Source organism: Populus euphratica, unplaced genomic scaffold (genome assembly GCF_000495115.2).
Source record: "Populus euphratica unplaced genomic scaffold, PopEup_1.0 scaffold73.1, whole genome shotgun sequence".
NCBI lineage: Eukaryota > Viridiplantae > Streptophyta > Magnoliopsida > Malpighiales > Salicaceae > Populus > Populus euphratica.
Window position 1 is genome coordinate 1,175,395 of NW_011499895.1, and position 19,489 is coordinate 1,194,883.

Genomic DNA, 19,489 nt, shown 5'->3' on the forward strand with positions numbered 1-19,489 from the left:
AGTGGCGGCCCAATCTCCTTTTATTATTAGTTTATTTTTTTGTTCCTTTTAAGTGAAATGAAGTGCTTTTGAGCAGTGATGTAACCTAAGTTTTATGAAGTTTTGATTTATTTTTTTTAATTTAAATTATTTTTTGTATGGGTGTTGTAATGTCTTAATATTGATAATAAATTTTTAAAAATAAAAAAAATATTATTTTAATATATTTTTAAAAATATTTTTTATTATTCTTCCAAACAAATTAAAAACATCTTATTCATTTAAATAATAAATTCATTTGTTAAAATCATTCAATACTTACACTTATTTCCCAACCCTACAATATCTAATAAGCGAATATTTAATGTTGTGGTGTATATTGTTTTTTAATTAAAAATTCATTAAAATAATTTTTTAAAATTTTTTATCCACGTCATGATATTAAATATCTATGATTTTTTTAAAATAAAAATTATTTTAAAAAATAAATTACAACATAAAAACAAAAACTAACTAATTCAGACTCATTTATCTTTTTTATTTTTAGTACTATATTAATAATTATGCAATCAGTTTATATTATGTTTTTTATATTTTTATTTTTTTAAATAGATTTGAAAATAGTTGTTAGTTTTTTTTTCTAAAAATAAAATTTTTAAAAACAAACAAGTTTTATTATGTAACCTTCAAAAAATTGAAAATAAAAACAAAAACCACAAGTAATGCAAAAACACTCCTATTATTTTGACGATGATTGCCTCCGATCATGAGTAGACACTCCTTATATTGGATTAGGTTTTTGGAAAATAACTTAGTTTGGGTATGATTATGTAACATCTTTCTTGATTTTGAGCATTATTAAAAAAAAAAGGAAAAAGAAAAAGAAAAAGAAAAAATAAAAAAAGGTTTGTTTTTTCATGCTTGAGTGGGAGTGGAGCAAATGATCATCATCTCCTCGCCGCCAGTCCAAACTCCAAACTCCAAACAAGCACTGTCAGCCCACGTTAACAACGAACGACGACCATGCACAGCCTCATGATCTCCGTCACTAAACCTTCCTTAGCCTTCACTACGCCACCAGACTTTTCTACTTCCTCACTCTCCAATCCTTTATTCCCTTCTGGTCCCTCCCCTCCTAGCTATTCTCCGCCATTGCATTCCCTTCCCGCATCGTCATCACCGCATTCTCAGCCCTTGCTCTCTCCCTCACAACCCTTCTCTTACCTCCTCGCGAGAACATATTTATAATAGTTTCACTTGGCAAAAATGTACAACTGATAGACATCACTTTCCTGCTTAATTTTGTGTTAATGATATCAGTAGAGTTTAAGTATTAGTTCCTACAATAACAACACGTAACGGGGTCGTCCATTTGCTTGGAAATGGACGCTGCCGGAAGGTGTTGTGTCCAGTCCCACGAGTTGTGGGACTGGAAGAGCCTCCAGTTGTTCCGGATTTTCTCCGCGAACTGGAGGCTGCAGGATGGGTCCCAATTGGAGTCGATGCGTATGAGACGAGGTGGTTGGGACCCGCCTGTGCGAAGGGAGTTGTGGAGAGGTGCGATGAGGTATTGTTGGATGCAGTGGTTTTTGCTAGTAGCGGAGAAATGGAGGGTTATTGAAGTGTTTGAAAGAGCTTGGGTGGGAGTGGGAGATGATGATGAGGAGGTGGCCTAATTTGGTGGTGGGAGAACATGGTCCGGTGACCGCCGCCGGGGCTGAGAGTTTGGGAGTGAATGTTAATGTTGTGAGTGGGAGGTTTGATAGTTTTCAAGGTACTGTGGATGCTGTCGAAACCAAGTTAAGAGGTTTGGATTCAACCTGTATGTGAATTTGTCTGAACGAAAATTTGTATCATTGATTTGCAAAAATGGAAAGAAGGAGAGCTGACTTTTGGTTAAAAGACTTCGTTTACAAGAACATTTCCCTTTCTTCCTATTTTTGCTTAAGCAAGAAGAAAAAAACTGTTCATAGCTATGACAGGGAAAAAAAGAAAAGAAGCTCTCAATCAATTCATGTAAAAAGAAATACTTTAATGATGACACGACTACTTGTTAAGCCTGTAACTGTCATTCAATGTTCTCATATGTAACTGTGACTGTAATCCATCATGTTCATTAGCTAGTTCTTTAATTTTCTTGATAATTATCATTGGTATTCTATTTATTTATTTATTTTTTAAATCTGGCTTCCACAATGACAAAGGTTTTAACGCATCTTTCACTGTTCGCTATCTTTTGTTGAAAACTTCACTTGTCCTGCTCCTTCACCCCCTAATGTTTTTCACTTTAATTACAAGCCGTCAACTTTTTTGGGAGAACTTTTCCCTTACTGTATGTAGCAGAAGGTTTGGAGTTGACTCAAAGAACTGTAGAAAAACTGTCTTATGGCTGTAGAAAAAAAAAAAAAAACAAGAGATAAGGAAACGCACGGTGTTTTAATGCCAATAGTTTTACATCATGCATGGAAAAAAATAAGTACCATGTAGTTAACATCTATAAGATTCTTTAAGAATACACAAACCTAAAGGCCACTATATTACGGCAAAATATTTCCAATAATCTCCGCGGGAACAAGCTAGGTATGATAATTAAACACAAACAGACACTCATATGAATTAGCTACAAGTCATATCTATCAATATATGTGGCATTGTGAAATGCTCAGTATAGTCCTTTGGTTTCGATATTTCTGTTAATTTACTTGCGACTTCAACCCTGATAGAAGTTTCAGTGCATCTTCCATGCATGGTCGATCAGATGGCCTACTTCTCATGCAGAGCAAAGCAACTTCAAAAACCTGTTTTATTTCCTCTCGTTTTGCATCGGCAGAGCCAGTTTGGTTCTCGCTATATATTTCTCTTAGAAGCACCTCCTTAGGCTTGCTCTGTATGCTCCCTCTTGCATTTGCCAATCTGCCATTAGTCAGGATTTCCAGAACGATCTCCCCAAATTTGTATGTGTCCATGCAGAGCTCCTCTGTTATAGCGCTGTTGAGTTCGCCTGTTAAGAAGTTGAACAAACATTATTCACTTCTATGCTTCCAAAGAAGAGATTAGCTTGAGTCAACAGATTTATATTTGTAGGAAGATCCCTTTCCCTATTTCAAGACAGCAACATAAGTTTGCTAATGTTTGTTGATATGGAATATCAATCACTGTAATACTCTGTTTTAAATATACTACAGATTTCCAGACTTTCTTACTACTTTTGTCTATCTTAGACTTTTGATTAAAGGTGTTATTTGTCTGTTTGATGTGTATAAGTGATTTAGAAAACAGGAGTCCGTAGAAAATCTTATAACATGAAACAGCATATGCTAATAGAAATCATGTTCAGTGAGGAGTTACCTGTTTCTCTCATGGAAATTGTTGCAGGAGACGAGCCTTTAGTCATTTCCGCAAGGTACTTGAACCCAAATTCAGCTAAATGAGGCTCCATATTTTCATCGAACAATATGTTACTCATCTTCAAATCTCCATGAGGAATTGCTGGGTAACAGTCATGGTGAAGGAAGCACAGTCCCCTAGCAATGCCAATGACGAGTTTGTACTTGGTCACCCAATCTCTCTTCAAAGTGATTTTTTCAGCCAAGTTACCATTAGGCTGATAATCATGCAAGACATAAGCTAGTTGCTTGTTGTAGCAAAATCCTAGCAATCTAATCAAATTCTTGTGTCTTGCAACACCTAGTCGTGTCATAAATTCTGTGGCTTCCTTCATTCTCTTTGTTTCCAGTTCGATCTTTTTCACCGAAACTGTTATTCCTGTAGGCAGCACGGCTTTGCAAACTGAACTAGAGTCTACTGGCACTGCTTCCATTGATTCCGTGGAACTAAAGCTTCTCAAAACATCATTTGCTGTGAATCGGGGGAGTCCACTGAAGGAGACCATTTTCCATTGACCTTTACTTCCTCTCCGGAAGTAGAATATCCCCAAGATTGATGCCACAATTAATACAATCAACACTGCACAGAGTAGCAGAACCCATGTAAGCTTTCTTGTGCCCTTGCTGCCGAATATTGCGATCGAAGCAGAACATGGTTTCAGGGGTGCTCCACATAGCTTTGGATTTCCCTCATAAGCATTGCTGCCCATCAATCTAAACACGTTGTTGGATGGAATGGAACCAGAGATATCATTAAAAGACACGTTTAGAAGCACTAAGCTTGAAGAAGCACCAAACTTTGCTGGTATCGGACCACTGAAGTTATTATGTGACAAGTCTAGGACACTTAAATCTGGAAGGCTTGCCAGGTCTTCTGGTATATGACCAGTAAACTTATTAAAAGCTAAATCCATCTTCCTAAGAGCTTGGCAATCAGACACTCTTCCAGGGATACTTCCTGCTAGGTTGTTCGTGTGCAACTCAATAACTGAAACAGATTTGCAGGAGTGGAATGGAGGAAGATTGCCTGAGATATTACACGCTGACGCTGAGAAATTTTGGAGAAGTGGCGAAGACCATGTTTTTGCTGGGATCATACCTCCAAGCCCTGGGTTATTGGAGATATTGAAGTACCGCAGACTGGAAGCTTGAGAGATATCCGTGGGAATCCCACCGGAAAACTTGTTCCCGGAAAGGTCTACATATGTGATATCAGGAAGCTGGCTGAATTTAAGAGGTATCTCACCGGAGAGGGAATTGTCTTCGATTCGTAGACGCACAAGCGAAGAACAATTGGAGATGGATGGTGAAAGCCTGCCCGAAAAGTTATTCGAAAACAGGATCAGTTTTACTAGCCCTCCGGCACAAATATCCGGCGGAATGCTGCCGATGAAATTGTTGGTGGAAACATCCACCCATTTTAGCTTTAAGTTCCTGCCCAAGTCCCGTGGAAGTGACCCAGAGAAGAAATTGTTCCATACAAGGAAAGTTTCCAGCGAAGGAAGCTGACCAATGCCTTGTGGAACAGTTCCATTCATTTCATTGTACATAAGGCTTAGCAGCTTGAGATTCTTCAACTCTGCAAAGCTCTCAGGTATAGGCCCAGAAAGATGATTATCAGAAAGATCTAAGCTTGCAAGAGGCACAATTTTTCCAAACTCCCAGGGGACCGATCCAGTGAGCTGGTTTCTAAAGAGAAATAGTGATTCAAGCTTGGTGAGATTGGAGAGTTGCTTTGGTATTGGGCCAGATAGATTGGCACTAGCTATATCAAGATACTGAAGCTCACTCATGTTACTCAATTGCCATGGGACACTTCCTTCATATGAATTGTAGCCAATCTCCATATGGGTCACTGTCTTGAGTTGGCCTAGTTCTGGTGGTATGGTACCACCGAGGAAGTTACCTGCCAGGTGAATAAACTCAAGGCTCTTGAAAGAACCATACTCTGATGGGATTGGACCATCAAAGTAACTCCCAGCCAGATTGAGAATTTTGAGATGGTCAAGCTGGGAAACTTCAACTGGTAACGGCCCAGAAAAGCTGTTGCTGAAGGCATCAAGTACAACCAGGTTTCGAAGACCTGAGACTCCCTCTGGAAACTGGCCAGAAAAATTGTTTCTGCTGATATCCAAGATTTTTAGATTAGTGAGGTTAAAGATTCCCACTGGAAGCTGCCCTGAGAATGAGTTGTAGCTGAAGTTGAGATCAACAAGCTCAGTGAAGACACTAAATTGCTTCCCTGATAATTCACCACCAAGATTCTTCATAGACAGGTCTAAAGCAATAACAACTGTGGAATTCTTGTTGCATCTGACACCAGACCAAGAACATGCTTGGACTTTCTCTCCTGTGTCCCCTCCGGGGGGCACTGACCAATCATCCAGGCTGTTACTATCATCAATGAGCTCAGATTTTAAGCTCAAGAGAGCCTCTGAATAAGGATTAGTAGCCACAACCACAGATACGATGAATGTGAAGGTCAAGAGAATCCTGAAGTACAAGCAATGAAAAATCTCCATTGGAACTCGAAGTGGAGGAGAAAGAAAAACAACTATTGACAACCCCGGGTAAGAGAAAAATCTGTCAGTTTAGAATAAGGCCGGTGTATTTTGTTTGTGTTTTGTTGGATGTGAGGTGCATGGGGACTAGAGAAAGAAAGCATAAAAGAAGGGAGTGACGTACAAGGATTAGTTGATATGATATGAGAATTTGCCATCGATCAAGTTCCTTTAGAGGCAAGAAGGGACCCTTAGGGCCATAGTTAATTTGGATGGTGCTGGCCACTAAGGACTGTAGCTTTTACATGTTGAAGCATCTTTTTCTTGCTTTTCACCGGAGAAAAGGAAATATGTTATGCAGCAGTGTCTAATTTGAGATGGGGTATAAAAATTTCGGAGACATGAACCTAATTCTCCATATCCTTGCCATTTTATTTCGGAGATAAAGTGCATTGTTGTATCCCTTTCTGGTTGGATGGTTTATAACCAAATGGTGGCAGATTAGGAATAAAGTGAACCATTATTTTATAAAAAAGAATATCATAGGAATTAAGAAAGGTGAGCAGTTACTAGGCGATTATTATCAGAGTTACAGTTCTGACCTAATTTTGGACTACTGAAAGCAAAATGTGATAGCAGTACTGAAGAAAATGTCTGGATAAAAAAACCAGCCAGATTTGCCTGTCCAGGGAACCAAATTAAGTTGAGAGACAGATTATCTTCTGCAGTATTCAATTAAGGGAAATACAAGCCAGTAAATCCTTGTTTTGGGACCAGTCATTGAAATGATGGTATTTGGTGTACAGAAGTTACAGTATAAAGACAATAATGTGGTGCTAAAAAAGCAGCTCTTTTTTTCCTTGATCTATGATTAACTAAACCTTTTGTGTCCTTCAAGGACATTAAAGGTATATCCATATTCTGTTCTTGACATATGTGTGACCATGGCAGTTGGCAGTGAATGCTAAGTTTCTTCTTTCGTGCGTGCTCCTAATGCAATCTAATAATTAAACTCAACGTCTCCAATATGGTGCTAAAAACTTCTAAAGGAGAGTAAATCCAAAGTGAACTCGTGAAAAGATAGCTGTCCTCGTTGTTTGACAGTGGTGCTGTGATTCTCAAGATGGATGCATAGAGATTCACAGCTTGTAATTACTCGGGTGGTTCATCTTGCATTAATTACAAGAGCATTTATTTCATCTTTTCACTGTCTCCAGCAGTTAGCATTTATAAACGTGGTTATGATTATTTTTAAAATATTTTTTAGTTAGAATAACTTTTAAAATTAATATATCAAAATAATTTAAAAATATAAAAAATATATTAATTTTTTTTTAATTTTTTAAAAATACTTTTAAAACATAATACACGCTCTGAGATTGGTTGCTGCTTGACATGCTAAACTTGGCACAATGCTACTACACCTACAGGTGTTATTTGACTCCCTTGAAGCAGCAGTCTTGTCTTTCAACCTAGGCAGTAGCTAGTAGTAGTGAAGAAATCCCATTGCCCGTAAAATATCAAAAGAAAAAGAGAGTCCTAGCATTAGCAGCTAAATGGCCCTCTAGGGTTTTGTTTGGACCCGGGGACCAGCTTCTCAGGGGGGACTCTTCAAGTGTCATGGACAAAAAATGCTTGTCCTTCATTAGGATTACTGAAGCCAGCTTTGGTTCTTTATAGGAAGGTTTTGGCCACATATATGTAGATGTTCATTTATGTCATGTATGGGAAACAGTGCAATGCTCTAAAATCTTGGTGCAGAGAGTCACAGGACATGATCACATCGCGAGAGAGTCCTGCTTCCTGAGACCCTTCACAGGGACCCCGTGATGAAATAAATTCTGGCGAGGAGACGAGTCCCCTCGCATTGCGTGTTGTTATTATGTATCATTTAATATCCCTACCACTTCTCTGAAGCCAGATATCTTTGCTCCACTGTGATAATAAGGGAAGGACGATCATGAGATAAGCTTGTCCCTCTGGCAAAAAACAAATCTCTTCTTTTAGTTCTTGGAGTTGTATACTCTTCTTCAATATTTATCATCGCTGTTGTGGAGCTAATAAATTTAAGGCCACAGTCCTTTCAATGGCAAGAAAAATAAGACAAGTTTCGCTGGATTTTGAATCGAAAGAAGGCGTCTAGCAAGAATTGAGCTCTGCCATTACGGATCTATCACTGTATCAAGGAAATGGGATTCATATCCATCGTAGCATCCAAACACTTGTTAAAGGAAAGAACAGAATCGTCCAGTGTGATAGAGGAGAGAAAATAGCAGAGAAATTCCCTCAAAGACCACCGACCATGTGGTGTTAGGGCCTATGCTGAACACATCTTTTTAGGAAAAGAAACTCTCACTCTTCTGAATGCATAGGATTCCCATCATAAGCAGTTGAGGAAGGAGGGGGCTCATGCTTGATTTGATGCATGAATCTAACCAAGGTTTAACAAAGACAACCATAGATATCAATCTTTAAGCACCAAGTAGAACACCATAAGGATACTGAAAAGACCATTTGGAACCCTGCACAACTTATTTATAACCGAAGAAACTAGGGATGCTTTTGACTTTCTGCAGGGGCTATATGCCAGGAAGAGTGAAGCATCTAGCCAGTCAAAAACTATTGGTTGGTGCTGTGCCATGCAAAATGGATAAGAAACATTATACAAGCAGAGAAGAAAACGTCAAAAATTTATAAAGGACAGCATAAACATGCAAATAAAGTAAATGAAAGTGATTGAAGAAAGGGGCTCTTCAACAAAACATGAAATCCACTTTGACAAATTATGGATAGAAGTGGCTGCTGGTAAATTGATAGACGGCTGGGGAGGTTTTGAAGTATGCCCTTCATTTTGATTTGAAGGAAGAATTGAGAGATTCAACACTAGACAAACCCATCCCCGATGAAGTAGATGCCCTTCATTTTGATTTGAAGGAAGAATTGAGAGATTCAACACTAGACAAACCCATCCCCGATGAAGTAGCAGATCCTTGATGCAATGAACACCGCCAGCTGCAGAGAAAATAACCAGTCCATCCTTGGATTTGAAAACAGAAATGGCTAAAATATAGACAATAACATCGAGCCGAGCCTTGCTTGGAGCCTAGCAACAGCACAGAAAGAACCATGACTGGCAAATATTTTAGATTTCCATAACTGTATTTTAACAGATAAGAGAGTTGAATTTGGACACAAGATTGTATCTTGAGACCTGTAAACAAGTTCTCAGTCACTGGTTTCTGATCCCACAATTGAATCCAGCAACATGCTAAGCATTAACTCGAGTTTAATCCTCCTTGCAGATCATATCAACCAAACTGATGGGGGATCTGTCACACCTGATTCATCTTCAACCGAGATTGCAGTTCAACCCAATTAGCATCCGTCCATATACATGCATACATCTAAATAAATCACTATGATTTGCCTGTTGCCAATTTATACCGGATTGGAGATCATCGGAGTGAAGCCCCAAAAACAACGGCATTAATATATGATGATTGGAGAATATATTGAGAGATCAACAACTAAGCTTGTGACAGATCTGAGAACGAGGCCAATGATCCCCCTTGCAACAGAAGATGATCCAATGTCAACCTCAATCTACATAACAGAAGTGAAAGCATAAAAACAGTAGGTTAAGGAAGAACAGGAGAAAGCATTACTGCATGCAACCACTGTGCTATAGCTTGCCTATCCAACTAATTAGCCAAAATTAGCAAAACAGATGACAATGAATGTTATAATCATCTGATTAGGTAATCAAATAAATCCAAGAAACTTCCAACCTGAACCATATTTACTTGCTAGTGAAACCATTTTATTTGTATTTTTTGGCCCCCAAGAAAAAGAACATACATCTCATGTGAAAACAGTAACAGTATTTTGCATAACACAAACAAGGCACTCTGTGTTAATTATCAGCCAACAATCTGGTTTCCAGAAACATAACCAGAGAAAAGCTTATTTCTTTAATTCACTATATGCCCAGAATGACCCCAAGCAGAGTTTCTACTTGGTTCTGATGCAGTGAATGTATCGAAGAATATTAACTCCAGAAAATTATCTTGTCTGCTTTTCCCAAAAGGCAAGCTTTTGTTACAACAGCACGCTTGACCATCCAATAGCCCTGTTAATCTTGAAGAGCAATAAGCTTCCCGCACAATTAAAGAAAAACAGGGGAAACGCCCCTAATGCCAGTAATAATATTTGTGATGTGAAACACCTCCATGATACTGGGAACTAATTTGAATCTTGAATCCCGAAACAAGTCTGTCCCATCAACAAATTTTCCCAACAAAGAAATTTTGTTTATTGGTCTGTCCGCAGCATAGTAGAGAACCAAACTGTAGTTTGGTTTTGCTGGAATCTGAAACAGAAAAATGAAATGAACAAGTGCTTCTTTGAAAGAAGACAAACCCATCTGAAACCAAGTATCTTAAAATATTAAAAGTTAATGATGTTTATGTTAGGATTGTTACAATTAATGTATAGTAATTATTTGTAGTCTATTCTAAAATAGGGTTGTTATTATTAAAAATCTATAATGATAAGGGTATAGTCAAGTTACACTAATCATTGATAAAATGATGCAACTCATGTGCTCATATCATTAATACCATAAATCATGTTATGATTTGTAAATCTTATCTTATCATTAATATTTACAAATAGAGGCATTGTTTGAGAGAAAAATAAGAGAGAGTATTAAGAGTGAAGAGGAGTGAAGAGAGAAGGAGAGAGTTGCCATAGGCAGCAGCCCTGCTGCTATATACAGCAGTTTATGTGAGCTGTGAGTTGAGTGAGAATGGATGTAATCCTCCTCCTTCATGTATTTGTTTTGTATTCTTTCTCTATCTCTAATAATATCAACTCTACCGTGGATGTAGGCGATTTTCCAAACCATGTTAAATATTGTGTTAGTGTGCTTGACCTCTTATAAGCAAATATCAGTACATCACCAGTCGGATTCCCCAACAATTTGTATCAAAGCACATGATTTAAAGTGGTGTTTGATTTTGCTAAAAAATAAAAGTTGTCAAAATTATATGTTGACCATACCACTATGTAGAGGAGGAAGAGACGAAGCCACTGGTGAAAACCGTGTTGAAATAGGACATTGGGAATGGCCACATGCGCTGGCAGGGTGACTAGCCACCCGCGCAGACGCGCGCCACGCGTCACACTCATTTTCTTCACTCGGATGGGCTGACCTGACCCGAATACCAGAAGACTCGACCCACATGGCAGATTCGGATGATGATGTCATTATTGCATCAGCATGCACATGTGGCATGCCATGTCATCGACTAGTCAACATCCACGTCAACAATGTGGGGCCCCACATGCCATGTCGTCAGTCACGAGAGAAGCCGAGTAGAGCCGCGAGCCAAGGAAAAGGATCCAGTGTAGCTAATCCTACGTGTAACAGGATCTGAGATTGAATCTGGGCTATTTATCAGGCTAGAATTGTTTTGATCAAATCTTAGCTGTCTAAAGTGCGATTTGAATGATTTCAGACTTGTTTCCAACTAATTTGATTGTTTCGGATGCAATGGTACGGTCCAATCATGAGATTGAGATCATAAATGGTAGTAATGAATTATTAAAAGGAAATTGCCTGATCAGGAGATATCTGATGGTCATTATGATGGTTAATGGAGATGATGAAGAAAAAATTGCACATGTTTGCCCAATTACATTTGCTAAACTGTTATGTGGGGAAATTTTAATTGCCTTGAGAGATGGAAAAATTCAAACACTCTAAATACTCGATCATGTGGAAGATTTGAGGTAGAGAGTGGAAATTGATAAAGACCAATCTTGACGAATCTAAGCACTGGTAGTCTCACCAGATGTTGAGAAATCAGGTATGAAACTAAAATATTACAAATCACTTGTAAAGAAAAGCCGCTACAAAGCTAGCAAATGGTTGTATATATGAAAAGACAGTATGATTGATAGATATGACATAAGAAGTTATGGTTAGGAGATTGGGTTTTAAGGAAGACCGTTGTGACTCCTCCAATCTTTCTTGGGAACTTGCTTAGTGGAAGGATTATCCATATGGTACTATTTTCGTATATGTGACAGTTTGTTATGGAACTATTGAAGACTAGCAGGATGACGACACAAAGGAACAGTTGGGTTTCGTATGATCAAGAATCTGATGGAGTGGTGATTTTTTTAAAGAAATTAAATTCGGTGACTGTAATTTCTCGAGGGGAGAATTGATGAAGACCTTGATAATAGAAAAAAAATACAACAAGGGGATAAAGATTGACACCCTATTTTAACTTGGATAGTTATTGTGATAGGATGAGCTATTGTCAAACATAAACAAAGAATATAAAGAATCTGGAGAATAGAAATTATATGAGGGCACACGAAAATTGTGCAGGAGTACCCGTAAAGCCTAGCCCCTAATTAAGCTCATTAAAAGTTTAATAAAGCCCTTAAACTTAATTAATTCTAGTAAAATTGACTCTTACACTTAATTTTATTTCAATTAAGTTAGGTAAACTTATTAAAAGTTTAACTAAGATAACTTATTGGTCAGTATAGCCTAGCCCACCCGGGATCAGATTGCATTTCTAATTTAGTGCATTAGACAAATGGGAATGAAGTATAACTTGGCTTCCAATTAAAAAAAAAAAATTGGGTGAAGAGCCAAAGCAACCAAAATTAAAAGAATTTGAGAGGAGATGTAAAAACATGCCCCAAAAGCATTAACAGTGTACATTAATCATGTTTATTATGTAAACTCTAATCATTTAACATGATTTTTAAGATTTATGTATAGAATATGACTTGCGTCATAGGAAGTAACATGCAAAACAATCATCTAATATAAATTTATAACAACTCATATTTACATGCAAGATCACATTCTCGAGTTTTAAATCACAGAGAAAAGATCTCAAATTCATGTATAGAACATGAGTTTGTTCTTGCAGGATTAAATCATGAGTTTCAGGTTTCCAAGAGCTCCTGGAATGAAATTTCAAGTGAAGGAGTTAATGCTTAAAGAATCTCCTTCTTGCAGTGGATGGTCTCACCACATGCAAGATCCAAAAGCTGCTGGAATTACAATACGAGTCCATGAACTCTTGCATCCTCTGACTTCACTTGAAATCACGATTACTGAGCACAATGTTTCATTTTCTTCCTCACTTGAGCCATTAAGTTAAAATACCAGTGGAGATGATATGCAATGGATGAAGCCCCTCAACTTTTATGGATTTGAAAACACAGAGAAATGAAAAGCTGCAAGAAGGGAAAGCTTCAGTAAAACACAGGGATCAATTCATTGCTTGAACAGCCTAAACCAAATACTCAAGATCATGTGGCTGACAGTTATGGCTCTTTTTCGTTTGTCATTTGCATGCTTATTTATAACTTAGGCAGGCCCTATCCTTTTCCTCTCTTTTCCCTGATATCCATAACAGTGGATATGGGCATGAACTGACACTCTAAGAATCAAATTGAATAAGGCCCGACGCCTTTCCTTTCCTCGTATTGAGTGTCATCATTTGGATTCCCAGGCACTATCTTCTTCCAAAACCAATGCTTTCTCCATAGGAATATCATCTCTTCGATAGGAACTCCCTTAGTTTCAGGGAGGAAGAAGTAAACGAAAATAGTCATGACAAGAATCCAGCTAGCAAAGAAGAGGAAGATTCCGAACTTGAATGCACAGAGGAGGGATAGGAAAACCTGAGCTATTACAAAAGTAAATAAAAGATTTACTGCTACTGTAATGCTTTGTCCAGCTGATCGGGTTTCCAGTGGAAATATCTCGCTTGGAATGGTCCAGCCAAGCCCACCCCATGACCATCCAAAGGCTACAACAAACAAGCAAATCACAATGACAACCAACACCGAGAAGACTTTAGATAGTTTCTGGTTGTCCCCGAACTTCATCCCCAAGATAATAGAAACAATTACCTGTTACAAAAGTTAAATAGTAATGGTTATTTGAAGCCAGAGGTAATGAAGGTTCTACCCTCTAATCTCTAGGCTATAGTTACATACATCTAATTGAACCAACATATTCTTACCTAGTGGATTATTTTTATCTAATGCACATGAAAGTGTAATGAACGTTTACCTGGCATGTTATCATTTGTATTCCACCACTGATGAGTAATAATCTCCGGCCCACTCTATCGACTGTTGCGATAGCAATAAAGGTAGAGGAACAAAGAACTGCTCCAGTCACAGCTGAGGAGTAGAGGGAAGCATTGCGCCCAAATCCCATACTTTGAAACAGCACTGGAGCATAGAAGAGAATAGAATTTATTCCTGTCAGAATCTGAAACGCTGGTAGCAGGATTGCCATAACCAATTGAGGCCTGTTCCTTTTTATAAGGATGTTTCTGAATGGATGCTTGATTGAGTTAGCCAACTCACTTGCTTCAACCATGTCTTCAAATTCTGCATCAACATTTTTGGTTCCTCTGATTTTCTCTAGGACTTTTCTCCCTTCATCTCGCATTCCCCGTTCGATTAAACTATTAGGTGTCTCAGACAGATATATCCCTCCCACAGTCATCAATACAGCTGGAACTGCTGCCAGGCCTAGAGAGAGTCTCCATCCCCATGGCTTAAGCTTTTGTGTTCCATAATTAACCATGTTTGCCGTAAAGACTCCACTGGTAGTTGCTAACTGAAACATCATGTTTAGTGCTCCTCTGAGATGAGTTGGTGCCATCTCTGATAAGTATAGTGGAACAGCCTGGAATTAAAAAAAAAAAAGACAAAAAAAAAACAATGTATTATTACCGTAACACATCCGCTCTCTTTTGATCACCACATTTTCAAATCATTTCCATAACTTATAAGGAAGAATGTGCTTTGTTACGGGAAATAGCTTGAAGCAGAATGAAGCACCTGATTTCCAAATCCAATGCCGACACCAAGCATGATCCGACCCATGAGAAGCATTGCCAGGTTGATGGATGAGGCATTAATGATTGCTCCAATAAGAAAGCTGGAACCACCACAGATTATACTTATTCGACGCCCATAAATTCTTGTGATAGGACCTGCAACCAGAGATGAAACCAAACCAGCAAGGTAGAGAGAAGAGGTAAACGCTGATAGCACTTGGTCATTGTACTTGCAGTAGTTGTTTTCATGAGCACGCTGCTTCTTTTCATATACACCATGGAAAAATTTCTTAAGAAATCCATCCATTGATGTCACTCCTCCTGTTAATCATTGAAGTCGGTATACAAAAAACTCAGTTTTGAAGCAGAATCCGAAGGTTAACTCCAACATTTTCAAGATTTTGTTCTTTCCTTTATAACATTCTTAGTTTCTCTTTTTGTCTCCGAGATTAATGCCATCTAATCTCTAATCAATGTGATCCTAATTTTATCATAAGACGACAACCTTGAAAAATCAAATTGCAACATGAATTAACATGACACCTTCAAGGAAGCATTGAAAATTATAAAAATAGAAAATGAACATTCATGGAGATCTCATCTAGTATACTTGTTATCATCGATGTTCAATGGAGTCTTTTTTGGCAGCCAAGATGGGTTCTAAATGCTGGTTGTGTCAAGATTATCCATTTCTAGTAGGAAACAATAACTTGAATAGCTGCTATCAAGATCCATTTTTCAAGAGAAGAACCTAAAAATATTATCTCTGCAGTCTGTCAACGATTAATTTCAATCTGTTACAAAATTTGCATTTCTTTGTGCAGAAATTGAATAATTAATTATTTATTTTAATCTCTCATCATCATTATAATCTCAGAAATGTGCAAGGAGACCGAAAACCCTTCTGGTTTGAATTCTGGTTTTATTCATCTTCCAGAAAACTTCCACTTTCTATTTCATCATTGCCTTTGACACATGACAACCACCTAACTTTCATCCTTTTCAAAATCTAAAGATATATTCCAGTTAGAATATTCTCTTTCAACAAACTTTACCACAAAACAGTATCAATTCATCAATCTCCATCAAGTTTTGACCAAAAAAAAGGGAAAATGTACCTGAAATCCCAATATCATAGCCAAAGAGAGCGCCACCAACAGCAGCAATAACACATGCAATGATTACAGAACAGGTGACTCTCCCTTGATACTGTTCTGCCCTCTCCTTGGCCACACCAGCCGGCCCAATAGACCCTCCTGCCATCTTTAAAGCTCAAGTACCAGAATCAACAGAGAGACACAGACCCTTTTCTTTTTTTTCCAGAGACAATTCAACAAAAGGAGAAACACTCTTCTATAATCTCAACTCTGTTCATGTGGGATTTAAAAACTATATAATGAGCTTGGCAGAAAACATGGGTTTATCCATATGTTTGCACAGACAAGATGGCAATAATGATAAAGACATGATGGAAGTTTATTTGTTTCCTCAGGAGCTTGTTTCGGTGCAACATAGTTTTCAGTTTCACAACTAACAATTAGCGGTCAGAATTTATTTTTGCATTTTAAAAACACCTTTTTAATATACACACTAAAATAAAAAAAATAAAATTATTTTAATATATTTTTAAACAAAAAATACTTTAAAAATGATATTACTATAATTCTACACAAATTCTTATTATAGAAAGCATTTCTATTTTTTTTCTTTTTTTTTCTCATAAAGGCATTTCTATTTTTTTTCAAAGGATTGGCCATTCATAGCCAATATATAATGCTATTTATTTCTTCTCCTAGAAAAATGAAAGGTCATTTTGGTAGTTGCACATATGGTTTCCGAATTTAATATTATGGGTTTGCTACAAAATCAATGCCTATATTAGAAAATTTCATGGGGTTATGCATTGAATTTAAATGTAATAATTGGAATAAATCCATTGGTTTTGGCATTTTGTCCATCCAACTTAATAAATATTTATTATAGAGGCATCATTTACCTGTATATAATCCATATGTTTTGAAAAATTTATTAAAGATACTTTATATTTTCTAAGTTGGTATTATAATAGCAACTAATTTTTAAATTTTTAAATATATTAAAATAATATTTTTTATTTTTGATACTAACACATCAAAATAACTTCAAAACTTAAAAAAATAATTTAAAGTTAAAAAATATTTTTTTAAAGAATTTTTAAAATGTAAAAATAAAAATATTTTATGAATAGTAAACTAATGTACTTGACTTGGAGTGATATTAATAATTATATATTAATTTGGGATTTGCTGAAATTGTGTGGCCTACTTTTTGTTTGTATGCAAGAATACAGATAGATAAGTGCTATATTTGAGGGTTGTTATTGATTTTAATAGTGATTAGAAGTAAAGTAGTGATTGTTTTTTTAAAGTATTTTTTATTTAAAAATATATAATTTTTTATTTTTTAAAAATTATTTTCCCTAATAGTATATCAAAATAATTTTAAAAAATAAACTTAAAAAAATCAGAAAACATGATTTTAACCCAAAAATAAATATTCACTTTACAGTATGCACTTTGGTGGTTTTCTTTCCACTTGGAGTGCAAATCTTCAATGAGTTCGCTAGCCAGCCAATGTTGCTTTAATGACTTAAATCTTCCAATTACGAAGAGTATGATCGTTTTTTTGTACTTTATTTTTAAATTTATTTGAGCGAGTAATAATAATTGTTTTTAAAATATTTTTTAAAAATATATTAAAATAATATTTTTGTTTAAAAAAATATTTTTTGGTACCACATATATTTAAAAATATTTAAAAAATAATTTAAAAATTAAAAATTAAAAATTAAAATCTTTAGAAAACTCCAGTTAAGAAACACCCCTGAAAATTCCCACCGCCACCATGCAAGTTGGAACTCGGCCAATAAAACCAAGTCTCTCTGGGTAGTGGGTATAATAACCATTTTACAGAAATTAAGAGCATTAATTTTATTTTATTTTTTTCATGTTATGAACGACAAAAACTTCATCAGTGATCCAATTCTGTCTGCAAGACACGTGTTACGTGTTAGTATGTACGTGATTGTTATTATTTTTAAAATATTTTTATTTAAAAATATATTAAAATAATATTTTTATATTTTTAAAAAATTATTTTTAATATTAGTATATTAAAATAATATAAAAAATATTAATTTAAAATAAAAAATAAAAATAATTGAAACTTTTTTAAAATATTTTTAAAATATAAAAACAAGCATGTAAATATTGAAACTAGACTTGTGTGAATTATGATAACCTAATGACATTCTTACCCTTCAGATGCCATTCTGTTCACGCCGAAGAGTTCCTCTCTTTTACACTCACTGACCAACCACACGAAATCTAACAGCTGACATCATTCACAAGGCGGCAGCCCCCGCTCGCGACTTTTTGTGCTCATATTTTACTCTTTTATTTTTTTAAAAATAAAATAAAATAAAATCATACACATTTGATTTATGTAAAATGTGTGCACCCATAACGAATGAGCAACTGTATATACTCAGTTATGGTGTTCGCGTTACGCTCGAAGGTCAATTAAAATATTAAAAAAAATTAAACGGAAGGTATTACATTTTTTGGGCTAGCCATGAAAAATATCAAATGAGTAATCAAAGTCTAATCACCGTGTTTAATAAAAAAAATTGATTATCATATATGTTAGTAAAAAAAATTTTAAAAAATATATATTAACAATAAATAAAAATTAAAAAATATATTCACCACACGTGTGACTTAACATATTTTACTTATCCCTAGTCAATTATTTTTTTTTAAATAAATAAAAAATAATATTTTTTTTAATCTAGCTTCTACCATGTGGTGGTTCCTTGCTTGGTTACAGCTAAACTCCAATTGTATTGGAATTGGCTCGCAGTGGCTTATTTGACAGCGATAAACCAAACATGACCTCATCATCTTTGTTTAAAATCTAATTTAGGCATTAAAAAAAAATTAGCGTGCTGTTGTTTTAATACTTGCCTAACCTGATCAGGCTCAACTGTGAAAACAATAAAATATTCAAAGATATATGAAAAAAATTAAAATAAAAAAGAAATATTATATTAAATCAATCTTACATAATTTAAGTTAATTTTGTTAAATTCATGGTACGAGTTATAACACAATAAAAAAATGAACTAACTTAGTACAGCTAACCATCCCATTCATTTCTCACTTTTTTATTTCTTGTTAATGAAGCTTTTATTGAGTTTAAGTGGGATGAGATTGATAATGAATTTAAGAGCCATCTAAAAATCAACGATAAACTAAAATAAAAATTAAAGATTTAAAAATCAAATAAAAAATCAACGATAAACTAAAATAAAAATTTAAAATTTAAAAATTAAATAAAAAATAAATTAAAAAAAATATAGTGAATACACATATAACAGATAAGATAGCTTTATTGTATTCAAGTGACTTCGGTAACAATTTGTCTCTCAAGCGTTGGGATAAGTTCTCTCTTTTATTATATTTAATTTAAATTTTTTTTATTTTAAATTAATGTTTTAAAATTAATTTTATGTGATAATATTAAAAATATTTTTTTAAAAAAATAATTTTTAATATATTTTTATTAAAAAAATTATTTTCAAAAGTAACTGAACCGCTTCTTCAACGATGCAGCTCTGATTGACCTTCTTTTTGTCCTTTTCTTCTCCTTTCCTCCTCTTCTTTTTCTCCATTGATTTGCTTGCAACACCTGG

The 19,489-nt window shown here is 35.5% G+C and overlaps 2 protein-coding genes across 2 annotated transcripts; both read right to left on the reverse strand.

The window, feature by feature from the left end:
- Positions 1 to 2,396: 2,396 nt before the first annotated feature.
- On the reverse strand, positions 2,397 to 6,636 carry LOC105131951 (leucine-rich repeat receptor-like protein kinase TDR). The gene is made up of 2 exons (XM_011035177.1): positions 3,328 to 6,636; positions 2,397 to 2,980 (listed from the first exon to the last, which is right to left on the reverse strand). Exons 1-2 carry the CDS (start codon positions 5,885 to 5,887, stop codon positions 2,673 to 2,675), a joined length of 2,868 nt encoding a protein of 955 aa, XP_011033479.1. The 5' UTR covers positions 5,888 to 6,636; the 3' UTR covers positions 2,397 to 2,672.
- A 6,160-nt stretch (positions 6,637 to 12,796) lies between these two features.
- On the reverse strand, positions 12,797 to 16,290 carry LOC105131952 (sugar carrier protein A-like). Its single transcript, XM_011035178.1, has 4 exons — positions 15,876 to 16,290; positions 14,759 to 15,078; positions 13,977 to 14,603; positions 12,797 to 13,813 (listed from the first exon to the last, which is right to left on the reverse strand). Exons 1-4 carry the CDS (start codon positions 16,018 to 16,020, stop codon positions 13,346 to 13,348), a joined length of 1,560 nt encoding a protein of 519 aa, XP_011033480.1. The 5' UTR covers positions 16,021 to 16,290; the 3' UTR covers positions 12,797 to 13,345.
- Positions 16,291 to 19,489: the final 3,199 nt, after the last annotated feature.